Below are 13,709 nucleotides of genomic sequence, written 5' to 3' on the forward strand. Positions count from 1 at the left end.
CTTCCCGTCATGTTCCTATGAAGGTTTCTTCTCCTAAGTTTAAGCCTCGGTTTATTAGTCCTTATAGGATTTCTGAGATTATTAATCCAGTGTCTTTTCGATTGGCGCTTCTGGCCTCTATTGCTATCCATAATGTCTTCCATAGATCTTTATTGCGGAAATATGTGGTACCCGTGGTTCCCTCTGTTGATCCTCCGGCCCCTGTGTTGGTTGATGGGGAGTTGGAGTATGTGGTTGAGAAGATTTTGGATTCTCGTTTTTCGAGGCGGAGGCTTCAGTATCTTGTCAAATGGAAGGGTTATGGCAAGGAGGATAATTCTTTGTTTTTTGCCTCCGATGTCCATGCTGCTGATTTGGTTCATGCTTTTCATCTGGCTCATCCTGATCGGCCTGGGGGCTCTGGTGAGGGTTCGGTGACCCCTCCTCAAAGGGGGGATACTGTTGTGAATTCTGCTTTTGGGCTCCCTCTGGTGATTGTAGGTGGTAATGCAGTTGTCTCTGAGTTGCAGCCTTGGTCAGGTGTATCAGATGATTGTAGTTCTGACTGGGGTATTTAGGCGTGCAGGATTCATTAGTCCTTGCCAGTTGTCCGTTGTTTTTGGAGGTTTTCTCCTTGCCTGGTTCCTTATGCCTTGCTGCCAAATCTGCAAAGATAAGTGTCTGGTTTTTATGGCACACATGCTGTGTGCTTATGATTTAGTGCTATTCATTGTTTTTTTGTCCAGCTTAGATTGTATCAGTATCTACTCAGTCTTGTTGGATTCTCAGGAGTTCAGATATACATTCCATATCTTTAGTTAGATTGTGGAACTTTTTGTATTTTCTGCTGTGGATATTTTTAGAGTTTTAATACTGACCGCTTAGTATTCTGTCCTATCTTTCCCTGTTTAACTAGAGTGGCCTCTTTTGCTGAAATCTGTTTTCTGCCTGTGTGTGTGTCTTTCCTCTCCTATTCACAGTCAATATTTGTGGGGGGCTGCCTATCCTTTGGGGTTCTGCTCTAAGGCAAGTGAGTATTCCTATTTCCATCTATAGGGGTATTTAGTCCTCGGCTGTGTCGAGGTGTCTAGGGTTTTGTTAGGCACACCCCACGGCTACTTCTAGTTGCGGTGTTAGTTCAGGGTTTGCGGTCAGTACAGATTCCACTTCTCCTGAGAAAGTTTCATGCAGCTCCAAAGCCACCGGATCATAACAGCACTGCACATTAACATGAGCAGATAGCAATTATTTGCGCCAGATTCTATATATCGGGATAGTGTAATCGGTATACCCGAGGCTGGGCACTGAATAGGTGTTGTGATAGCACTTTTCTATCTCAATATTTATGGTACATGGCAATGTTACCACAGCACTAGTTCAATTGACCTTCCACTGTGCTGGATATTGGAATTTACATTCCATTACACCTGCTGTGCTTTTCAGGCAATTTTTTTATACAGCTTTTTGAGTCGGGAGCCATATATGAGAATATTTTAATTAATATGCCCGAATTGGGACATTAAATAAATATACTTTGATCTCAATATATACTCCATATAGCCGGCCATACCGGCCATACCTAGTTTAACAATATCCCCTCCCTAGAGGAGCTTGTTGATCTGATAGACATCCACTCTAACCTAGTTGAAAAATATCCCCTCCCTAAAGGAGCTTGCTGAACTGATAGACATTCACTCTAGCCAAGTTGAAAAATATCACCTCCCTAGAGGAGCTTGTTGATCTGATAGACATCCATTCTGGCCTAGCTGGAAAACATCCCCTCGCTAGAAGAGCTCACTGTTTGAAAATGAGATCACATGAGGTAAAAGTTATAATGATAACGGTAAGGAAGAAAATACTGGTAACAATAAATAAAATGGTGCCAATAATTGCAACAGTGGTGATGTTAATGTTGGTGGCAGTTATGCAAATGTTGATGGTGGTAAAATAATGATAAAAAGGACAGATACTTCTTATATTTTTACAGCTGATCAGAAGACAAATCATTTTATTGGACCAGTTATCGGAGTCATTTGTATCATTCTAGTTTTGGCAGTTGTTTTCATCATATGGAGGTATAGTACAATCAGGTTTCAATTACTAATAACGAGTAAAGCAAATCTGAGAATTCTCTTTTTTGTATTTTATGAGAGTTTGTAACAGAAATTTGTACTTAAGGACGGCTACTTTTATAAGTTGGTATTTAGATCGCTGAAAATCTGTTCTCCTTTCTCTGCTGCCAGTTAAGTCTGACAACCAGCTAATTTAGGACATAGTCCCTAAAATCCAAAGGTTGTGATTCACAGCAAATGGACAATAGTGATGCACTATCCATTAAAAAATAGGACTTTTTTCAGATATCACATAATCCTTTCAATTATTTTTTTACCCTTCTTGTTGTCTTTTTCACCTTTCGATTTTGAAAGAAAGTTTCCACATAAACATTGTTATTAGCTTAGTATAAACATTGTATTTATGGCTTTACAGAACATGTAAGAGGAATTAAAGATATTTTGCAACATGTAAGCAACAAATAAATACCAACTTTTCATCATTTCCTCATTAACTAAGCAGAAATCACTTGTTAACCTCTAGGAGAAAAAAATAAAGTTCTGCTTTTTACAACATATTTGTAGGTTTTAATCTGTTTCCATACCTAGTTAGGGTATGACCCTTCATACGACAACCTAAACAAGAGTTGTTTTATTCAGGAATTCATTTTTTATTTGTTTTTTTTTAAGTCTGTAATTAAACTTTTATTTAATCTTTTTAACTTTGTTCATAATTCAGTAAAAATAGAAATAGATTAAATATTTTACCAAGAGAAAGTTTCATTCCTTTTTCCTTCCAGGAGCCCATAGTAATTTTTTCTTCGCCCACAGTTTAAATAAAAATGCTAAGAAACCTCCTTGGTTTGCAAAAAGTCACTTGCTGTAAATCTGGAAATGTTTAATGTTGAAAAGTGATGTTCCTGAATTAAGGACTTATGGGCAGGGTTCCAAAGTTTTTCTACTAACACAAGCAGACTTGTGGCAACATTCAGAAGATAAAGAAGTGGATTTCTATAATAAGATATTTTACAATGTTTCTTATTTTTATATGAACTATTGATTTACAGCAGGTGAAATAAGTATTGAACACATCATCAATTTTATAAATCTATTTCTAAAGGTGCTATTGACACGAAATTCTCACCAGATGTCAGGAACAACCCATCTAATACACACAATTAAAGAAATCACCATAGATGTCCGTAAATTAAAGTATGTGTAATAATGAGAAATGACGTAGGGAAAAGTTATTGAACACATGAAGAAAAAGATGTGCAAAAAGCCCTGGAAAGTCCTGACACCCGCTTTAATCTATCAGTAATTAGAAAGCAATCCTGCCAGTTAGTGAAAAAAAATGTCAGCCGGTTCAGCTGATGGCCTATAAAAAAGGGAAAAAGTATTTTACACGGTAACTGAAATCTATTTAATACAAAAGCAGTGCAAAAGCCATTGATGGTGATGAAGCTTCAAGATCCCTTCTGTATGGAGAAACTAGTCGCAGGCATTGCTCAGGTGTGATTTTGACCCTTTCTTTCACACAGACACTCTTCAGATCCTGAAGCTTCTGTGGCCTCCTTCTAGGAACTCTGAGTTTCTTCCATACATTTTCTATTGTATTCAGGTCCGGTGATTGGCTTGGCCATTCTAGCAGCTTTATTTTCATTTTAAGAGACCAATTGAGAGCTTCCTTGGCTGTGTGTTTGGGATCATCTTGCTGAAATGTCCAACGTCGTATCATCTTCATCATCCTGGTTTATGGCAGCAGATTCTTTTCAAGACAGTCTCTGTATATTTGTCTGTTCACTTTTCCTTCAATTACATGAAGTTTGCCAGTGCCGTAAGCTGAAAAACAGCCCCATACCATAATGCTCCCACCTCCAAACGTCACTGTTGGTATGGTGTTTTTGAGGTGATTTCCAGTGCTTTTGGCCTCCAAACAAGTGTTTTTTTGGCATCCAAAGAATTCACTTTTGGTCTCATCTGACCAAACTATATTCACCCAATATTTCATAGGTTTGTCTAAATGTTTATGAGCAAAATAAATGCACTTGAATATGCTTTCTGTTCAGCAATGGAGTCTTACATGGGAAGCATGCATAAAGGCCATGGAAGTTGAGTACATTACTTACAGTTTTCTCTGATACAATTGAACCTGCCAATTTTTGGTTTTTCTGTAGCTCGTCATAGGTTCCTTAGCTATTGGAAAACTCTTTTGATAATTATTTTCACTTCTCTATCTGAAATCTTGTGGGGAGCACCTGTCCGTGTCCTGTTTATGGTGAAATATGTTATATCCACTTCCCAATTATGGCCCCAACACTGCTAATGGGTACATTTAGTAGTTTAGAAATTCTTCTGTACCCAATGCCATCACTATGCTTTGCAACAATAAGGTAGCAAAGGTATTGAGACAGCACACTGGTTGTATCCATCATGAGATGTTTCTTGTGTGGCACCTTAGTAATGAAATACCTTTTTATAGACCATCAGTTAAACCAGCTGATGTTATTTTTCACTAAGTGACAGGATTGATTTCTAATTACTGATAGATTTCAGCTGGTGCCATGACCTTCCATGGGTTTTGCACCTCTTTTACTTTGTGTTCAATACTTTTTCACTGTGTGATTTCTCATTATTATGCATAACTTAATTTATGTACATCTACAGATGACTTCTTTGCCTGTGTGGATTGGATAGGTTGTTAACAAACATCTGGTGAAAATATAATGTCAATAGCACCTTTAGAAATAGATTTACCTAGAAAATTAGTGACGTGTTCAATACTTATTTCACTGGTATGAAAAAAAATCAAATGAAGATTACTCTTTAATGAAGTAGTGTGGTTTGACCATTGAACAACCTGACACTGTGTTGCAAAATTTTAATATTCTGATCTAATTATCCAAAATCATGACAACAGTCTTATACTGAATTTGTAATTGTGTACAGAGAGGGAATAACATTTTATGATTGTGAAATATTACTATTTACTATATGTTAAAACTTTTTTTGTATCTTATTAGAAAGCGAGACTCTTGTTTTTGGAGAAAGAAAACAGAGGTAAGACTATATATTTAAATTTGTTGATTGCCAAGAAATACTTCCTGCAAAACAATACATTTAGTTTGAAACTGGAATTATTTACAAAGCTATTTCTTAATTTATTTCCTAACAGTCTGTTTCCACAGAGGTAAAAGATTTTTATCATATTTCCCAACAACAAATTGCACAGTGCTCATAAAAACAAATCACAATTTGTTAAAAAAACAATTAAATAGGTAATAATAATACACAATTATATATATGTATCTCAGTAAATTAGAATAATTAGTAAAAATCACCTGCAAAGGCGTCCTAAGATTTTATAAAGGTCCCTTAGTCTGCTTCAGTAGCTCCACAAACTTGGGGAAGATTGCTGACTTGACAGATGTCCAGAAAGCAGTCATTGACACACTCCACAAGGAGGGTAAGCCACAAAAGGTCTTTGCTAAAGAAACTAGCTGTTATCAGAGTGCTGTATCCAAGCATATTAATGGAAGGTTGAGTAGAAGGAAAAAGTGTGGTAGAAAAAGGTGCACAAGCAACCACGAAAACCGCAGCCTAGAACAGATTGTTAAGAAATGGCCATTCAAAAATTTGGGGGAAATTCACAAGGAGTGTGTTAGGTGTCGAGTTCCCACCGCTGCACAGGGGGAATCTCGAACGACCTCTGCTGCGGTCTCTCATTCTCCTCCAGCCGCAGTGGAGACTGCTCAGCAGAGACATCGGTCCCATCACCTGGCTGGGACAGATACTGCGCGTTTGGTTACTGCTGGCCTTCCAGGTTCAGCCATTATAACCAGTAGTGTTCAACGGCAAGCAGTCGCTCCTGGGACTAAGTCATGCTTTTCTCCTTCTGAGCATGCCCAAAGGAAGACCTCTCATTGGAGGTCGGGGGTCACACGCTCAGGTCCTGTAGCAGCTCCTATTGGTCCACTAGGAAGGTCCTGGAGAGCTGCAGCTATTAAAGGTTCACATGGCCGCCCGGCCATGCGCTAGTATAAACCTGTTATCATGTGTGTTTGTTGTTGCATGCCTGTTCTGGTGATTGCTCCTTAATCATTCCCATTCCTAGTGATGTTGAATGCTCACGAATGTTGTAGTTAACTAACGCCTGACAGGGGCTAATCTATACACAAGACCATGATCTGTACTGCGTCTAACCAGCAGTGACCGCCAGTGCAGTGCAGTACGCACTCTGTGCGGCTATCTTCTCTTACTCCTGACAAACGGTCAGTGTAGGGTAGGAACTCCCGCTCGATCTCTGCATCTGTCTCAGGGTGTACTCAGGCACAGGCTAAAAAGCCACTGAGGGTCAGAGCGAGATCAAGCACCAGCATAGTGGGGGTGAATTGCAGGGATCCCACTAGTATTCATTTGCTGCCCCCTGTGACAGCTAACAGGGCACAGCGTTTCCTTGATTCCCTTCGACTCTGTGAAGCAAGAGAGTTCCTGAACAGACCGGGTGACAGAATCCGAGTCTTTTCTGGTGTAGTGCCACCATATAGTGCCGCCATTACCTAGCAGCAGGTTCCACTCCTGCACGGTGGACCCTGGGATGCGAACGCACCTTTACTATCATTATATTTACTCGGTGCATTCCGCCAGCCCTAACAGTATGCTAGCGCCAGTGTCTGGATAGTAATGGCAGATGATCAGCGTCTACAAAGGTACATCCAGCAGCTGGAGGGTAGGTTGGCGGCTCTTGAGTGCACAACCTTGGCTGTGGATGTCACCACAGTCGCTGTTCAGGCTGCTAGCGTAGCTGCAGCCAGTTTGTCCACTGCCACCGCTGCTCCAACATTATCCTATCTTCCATTATCAGACAAGTTTGCTGGTGACAGTAAGCTGTGTCAGGGATTCGTGAGCCAGTGTGCCATACATCTAGAGCTCCTGGCTGCACATTTTCCCATGGAATGGGTTAAAGTGGGATTTATTATAACCCTTCAGTCGGGCAGGGCGTTGGAGTGGGCAACGCCGCTGTGGGAGCGTGATGATCATGTGATGCAGAGTGCTCCTCGCTTCCTGGACTCTCTGAAACAGGTCTTCATGGGACCTCGTGTCACCCATTATACGGCGCTCCAACTGATGGCATTGACACAGGGCTTGTCCATGGTCAGTCAATTTGCCATCCACTTCTGAACTTTGGCATCAGAGCTGGAGTGGCAGGATGATGTCCTTATCCCGGTGTTCTGGAAGGGACTGGCTGACCATGTGATGGATGCCTTGGCCACCAGGGAGATTCCCGCCACACTGGAAGAGCTTTTAACTATATCCAACTGCATTGACCTTCATTTTAACGAACGAAGATTGGAGCGAAGCCAGTGTAAGGCAGAGGTTTCAGATGGCTCCTACCTTCGCAAGGCCTCTGGAATCTCCTGCTCTGGCGTCCAAGCCCCATGAGGCCATGGAGGCTTCTCAAGTGGGACCTAAGTCCCGGGCCAGTCGAATACCCATGGTCTGTAATGTCTGCCAGCAGTTAGGACATTATGTCAAGACATGTCCCCAGCGGTCGGGAAACGACCGCGGATAGTAACCGTAGGAGGAGGTTCACTAGGCACAGCGGTGTTTTCCTCCAAACCGTCCTTTAAAGGGACAATCACTTTAGGCTCATACATTCTTACAGTCGAGCTTTGTGTGGATTCTGGAGCGGAGGGAAATTTTATGTCCTCTGCCTTTGCCCAATGCCACGCAATTCCCCTGGTGATGCTCGCCAATCCGGTGACTGTACGATTGGTGAATGGGTTGACACTGCCCTCACAAATAACACACCAGACCATCCCATTTACGTTATCTATGTCTCCATCCCATCAGGAGATAATTTCCCTTGTAATTTCCAAGGGAATAGACGAGATCCTGCTAGGGATACCCTGGCTATGTTACCACTCCCCTCATATAGAGTGGTCATCAGGGAGAATTTTGGGATGGAGTGGATCTTGTGAAGGCAGATGTCTGAGGGAGTGCGTTCAGGTTGCCACTACTGAGGTACCCGCATATCTTTCTTCTCTCCCCAAGCACTATTGGTCCTATGCGGACGTGTTTTCCAAGAGGGCTGCGGAGACGCTTCCGCCTAACCGCCTCTATGACTCTCCTATTGATCTCTTGCCTGGGGCAGAGCCTCCCCGGGTTCGGGTCTACCCCCTGTCTCTCCCAGAGACAGAGGCAATGACTCAATACATCCAGGAGAATTTGGCAAGAGGGTTCATTAGGAAGTCAGTGTCACCTGCAGGGGTGGGGTTCTTCATGCAGAAGAACGGAGAACTATGTCCATGCATAGACTACAGGGGTCTTAACGCCATCACCGTTAAGAATAAGAACCCTTTGCCCCTGATATCTGAACTCTTCGATAGGCTACAGGGAGCAAGGGTATTTACTAAATTAGATCTGTGGGGTGCTCACAACCTGATTCGCATCCATGAGGGGGACGAATGGAAGATGGCTTTTAACAACAGGGATAGGCACTATGAATACACTCTGTAAAGCTCCAGCCATTTTCCAAGACTTTGTGAATGATATCTTCTGGGATATGCTCTCCTCCTCGGTGGTAGTCTATCTGGATGATATTCTCATCTACTCTCCAGATTTGGATTCCCACCAGAGAGATGTTTGCAAAGTCTTCGACCTCCTATGGGCAAACTCCCTCTACGCTAAGTTGGAGAAGTTTGTGTTTGAGCAGGAGTCCTTGCCTTTCCTTGGTTATATCATCTCCGCCCAGGAATTGGCTATGGATGCTGCCAAGCTACAAGTTGTGATGGACTGGCAGGAACCCCATTCTCTCAAAGCGGTGGAGCGCTTTATGGGGTTCAATAACTATTATTGCCAGTTCATTCCTCACTTCTCAACTCCTGTAGCTCCTTTAGTAGCCCTCACCAAGAAGGGAGCAAATCCCAAATTGTGGTTGGAGGAGGTCTCCAAGGCCTTCCTCTCCATTAAGTCTCATTTTGCTAGCACTCACATCCTACATCTACATCTGCATCATTTATAATGGAGGTGGATGCCTCATCTGTCAGTGATGGAGCAGTCCTCTTCCAAAAGTATGCTCAAGGTCAGAAGCATCCTTGCTTCTTTTTCTCCATGACCTTCACATCTGCAGAGAGGAATTACTCCATTGGGGACAGGGATTTGCTAGCTATGAAGTTGGCCTTCTCGGAGTGGAGATACCTCCTGGAGGGAGCTCATTTTCTTTTCCAAGTGTATACTGACCACAAAAATTTGGTTTATTTGCAGAATGCCAAAGGCTAAACTCTCGCCAGGCTAGATGGTCCATTTTCTTCTCCCATTTCCACTTCACCCTCCATTATCTTTCTGGGGAGAAGAACATCCATGCCAATGCTCTCTTCCACTCCATAGTGTCTTCAGTAGAGGAGGAGCCTCGGCTAATTGTCTCTTCAGAGAGCCTGAGGACCGTGGCCCCGGTTCTGCTAGAATCTGTGCCCCGGGCAAGACTTTTGTGCCATCTAATTTGCGACCGGAGGTTCTCTCTTGGGCTCACTCATCCATGGTGGGTGGACATTTTGTTAATGATATCTTCGGGGATATGCTTTCCACCTCGTTCGTAGTCTATCTGGATGATATTCTCATATTCTCTCCAGATATTGACTCCCACCGGAGAGATGTTTGCAGAGTCTTTGACCTCTTATGGGCAAATTCCCTCTACGCAAAGTTGGAGAAATGTGTGTTTGAGCAAGAGTCCTTACCTTTCCTGGGCTATATCATCGCCGCCCAGTGGTTGGCTATGGATCCTGCCAAACTACAGGCTGTGATGGACTGGTAAGAACCCCATTCTCTTAAAGTGGTGCAGCGCTTTATGGGGTTCATTAATTACTATCGCCAGTTCATTCCCCATTTCTCAACTTTGGTAGCCCTTACCAAGAAGGGAGCAAATCTCAAATTGTGGTCGGAGGAGGTCTCCAAGGCCTTCACTTCTATTAAATCTCATTTTGCTAGGGCTCCTATCCTACATCGCCCCGATGTAGATAAGCCGTTTATTATGGAGATGGATGCCTCATCCATTGGTGCTGGAACAGTCCTCTTCCAAAAGGATGCTCCAGGTCGGAAGCTTCCTTGCTTCTTCTTTTCCAAGACCTTCACACCAGCGGAGAGGAATTATTCCATCGGGGACAGGGAGTAACTAGCAATGAAGTTGGCCTTCTCGGAGTGGAGACATCTTTGGAGGGGGCATGCTTTCCCTTCCAAGTATTCACAGACCACAAGAATTTGGTCTATTTACAGACATCCCAGCGGTTAAATTCTCGCCAGGCCAGATGGTCCTTGTTCTTCTCCTGGTTCCATTTCACCCTCCATTTTCTTTCCGGGGAGAAGAACATTCGTGCTGACGCTCTCTCTCTAGCTCTGGTGTATCATCTAAGGAGGAGGAAGAGGAGCCTTGGCTTATTGTCTCTTCCGAGAACCTAAGAACTGTTGCCCTGGTTTTGCTAGAGTCTGTGCCTCTGTCATGCTCGCGCCCAGACTGGTTGGCGCGGGCGTGCGGGGGAGTGACCCCACTGGACCACAGACCAAACTTCCCTGGAAGGGGCGTAACTAAGTAGCTTCCTAGGTGTTCGCTGGAGCCTCTGATGGTGAGGTCAGACTTGTGCAATAGGAAGCTACCAGGTACCACTCCAGGGTGGAGTCTGGTTGTGGCTGCTGATCCCACCGGGGAACGGAACATAGACAAGCAAGCGGGCACGGCTGGCACATAAGCAGGCAGACGGGTACAACAGGAACACTGTCAGGCAGGCGGGCACGGCTGGCTCTCTCGTAAGCAGGCGGGCACGGCTGGCTCTCTGGAAAGGCAGGCGGGCACGGCTGGCTCTCTGGCAGGACTGGTGGACAAGACTGGTACACTGGAAGAACCGGTAGGGACCGGTCTGCAGGTAGGTATGTAGAACGGGTAAGAACCTGTTCAGACACGAGGACTTAGGAATAAGTAGATAAAGACCGCAAGAGCGGATGCAGAGTGAAAGCACAGGAGCTAGAGCCAAGAACAGAAATGCAGAAGGCGGAGCCAAGAGCAGGAGGTGGAGCCAAGTGCAGAACCGCAGAAGGCAGAGCCAAGAGCTGGAGGCGGAGCCAAGTGCAGACAGGCAGGAGGCGGAGCCAAGAGCTGGAGGCGGAGCCAAGTCCAGGAGAAGTAGAACCGCAAGGAGTGGAGCCAGGTAGAACCGCAAGGAGCGGAGCCAGGTAGAACCGCAAGGAGCGGAGCCAGGTAGAACCGCAAGGAGCGGAGCCAGGTAGAACCGCAAGGAGCGGAGCCAGGTAGAACCGCAAGGAGCGGAGCTAGGTAGAACCGCAAGGAGCGGAGATAGGTAGAACCGCAAGGAGCGGAGAGGAGCTGCGTGAGGGGTCTCTGCAGCAAAGCTGAGCAGAGCCACAAGGAATGTGGAGAGAAGCTGCAGCAAGGGATAACTGCAACAGCAGAAGATAAGCAGAGTAGAAAGGAGCAGAAACGCAGAAGTGAGGAGCAGAGGTAAAGTCACAAAGGTTCAGAGCAGGCAGAGCTGCAAGAGTGCGGAGTGTAAGCAGACTGAGAATACAAGGAAAGACAACAGGGAAGGAAGCCAAAGACTAGGAGACCGAGGTAAGACAAGTACAGACAAGGCAATGGAACAAGACACAAGGACAAAGACACTGGGACCAGGATATACTGCCTCCTGGTGGGCGGACAACAAGACCTAGGAAATAACACAGAGAATCCTCCAGAGAGGGAGTAACTCAGAGCAAGGCCAGGCAAACTCAGAAGCAAGACACTAACTGAGCTAACACATTGCACAGGCCCAGAACACTGGGTGGAGCTGCACTATATACTGGAGGCCTCTTGGTAATTGGTCAGGAACAGATTGGACAGATGCACCTGATTGCTATAAGAACCAGAGAGTTCAGGCTCCGCCCCTCTATACACAGAACCATGAAGCATGCAGAGAGCAGAGACACAGAACATGGAGCTGGCAAGAAACAGAAACCACATCATGACCTGGAGCAGTGGGTAAGATAGTGTGAGAGATGCGAGGCCATGCAGTGATGCCAGTAGAGTTGTTACAGTACCCCCCCTTTATGGCCCCTCTTCTTCAAGCCTGCCAGAATAACTTGTAGAAGAAGGATGGGAGCACACATAGTCCAGGCCAACATGACATCTTCAGGGTAGAAGGCGGCAGGAGAGTCACCAGGTATCTCAGAAAACAAAGTCTCTTTGTGCACTGCAGGGTTAGCTTCATCAGAAATCTCAGATAGCAAAGTCTCATTGTACCCAATAGGGTTAGCTTTCTCAATGGACTGGACCATTTCCTCAGGGTAGACAAGAAGCAGGGACCGATTTGTTATCTTCACCAGCCGGCCACATGGAAGCTGAAGGAATACTCACAGGATACACCTTCTGCCCGATATCCAGAGACAAACTTTCAGATAGCAGAGATGTTCTAGAGTACTGAACACAGGAAAAGTCACTAGAGATGAGTGTGGAGAACAGCTCCACCGGGTCAGAGAAAAATTGAGGTGAACAAACTTCAGTCTTGAAATCTTCACCAGCCGGCCATAAGGACGCAGAAGGTATAAACATAGGAACAATCTTGTGCCCGTTATCCAGAAGAAATCGTCCAAGCGGTGGGGATGTTCCTAGGAACGGATTACAGGTATAGTCATTGGAGATGTGTGGAGAGATAGTCACCGCTTCCCCATCTTCGGTGACATTAGCACACCTTGACTCGACGACTAAGAGTTTACTGGTATAGTCGCTGGAGGTGTGTGGAGACATCGTCACCGTTTCCCCATCTTCGGTGACGTCAGCACACCTTGACTCGTCGACTAGCAGACCAGCTGAAGAAGATGACACTGCTGAGTGTATTTGACGCATGGGAATCAGACAGTTCTCAAGACTGGGTAAGTTCAAACGAAGCACTTTACTGGAACCCTTGACCAGAGCGGGTGGTAGAGTCCTTGGCTCAGAATGACCCATGGGCATAACAGACAGCATGTGGAAGACAAACTTCTTCGTGTATAAGGCTCCAACTTGGAGCTGTAGTTGTCCTTGCAGGACTAGACTGCTCTTTAGCAGGGTTTGGCCATTATCAGGCAACGCCCACACTGGGTTCTGGAGCTGAAGAACGGAGACCATACACCGACTCCGTATGACAGGCGGCTTAGACACACCAAAGCTCCCAGAAGGCAGAGAAACAGTCATTAACTTAGATGGAGAGGAAGTACTCTCGCCAGGGGCAGCCTCTCCAACTGGCCCGAGGTTTTGGAGCTTAAGATCCCCTGGACAGAGGCCATCCAGGGGTTCCTCACAACAGCAGCGACATTGTATGCCCTTCATATGGCTGATTTCAGGCTGCTGCTTTGCCAGCCCACTTACATCAACCTTCTTAGGCTTCACACGGGTAGCTGCTTTAATGGGTAGAGGAACAGGAGGGTCACAGACGGTCCTGGCTTGATGTGGAGGTTTCTTCACAGGTTTCGCCCGTCTGGAGTGCCTCTCGGATCTAGATGGGGAAGACTTCACAGGAGCAGCAGGACGAGGCTTGTCAAAGACTCTACGGAAAGCCACCAGGAAGGCCCCAAGACTCATGACAATAGGATCCCCCGCTTCCCAGAGGGGACAAATCCATAATAAAGCATCTCCTGCTAGGTAGGACATGATGTAGC

The 13,709-nt window shown here is 45.2% G+C and overlaps 1 protein-coding gene across 2 annotated transcripts in view; it reads left to right on the forward strand.

The window, feature by feature from the left end:
• Nucleotides 1-13,709, forward strand: part of LOC143768705 (Schwann cell myelin protein-like) — a 43,038-nt gene that overhangs the window by 21,134 nt on the left and 8,195 nt on the right. For both annotated transcript variants that reach the window (XM_077257358.1, XM_077257359.1), the window contains 2 exons: nt 1,967-2,054; nt 5,054-5,090. In XM_077257358.1, coding sequence (XP_077113473.1) covers nt 1,967-2,054; nt 5,054-5,090 — 125 coding nt within the window. The remainder of the gene's footprint in view (nt 1-1,966; nt 2,055-5,053; nt 5,091-13,709) is intronic.

The sequence above is a fragment of the Ranitomeya variabilis genome, chromosome 4, assembly GCF_051348905.1.
Source record: "Ranitomeya variabilis isolate aRanVar5 chromosome 4, aRanVar5.hap1, whole genome shotgun sequence".
NCBI classification, from domain to species: domain Eukaryota; kingdom Metazoa; phylum Chordata; class Amphibia; order Anura; family Dendrobatidae; genus Ranitomeya; species Ranitomeya variabilis.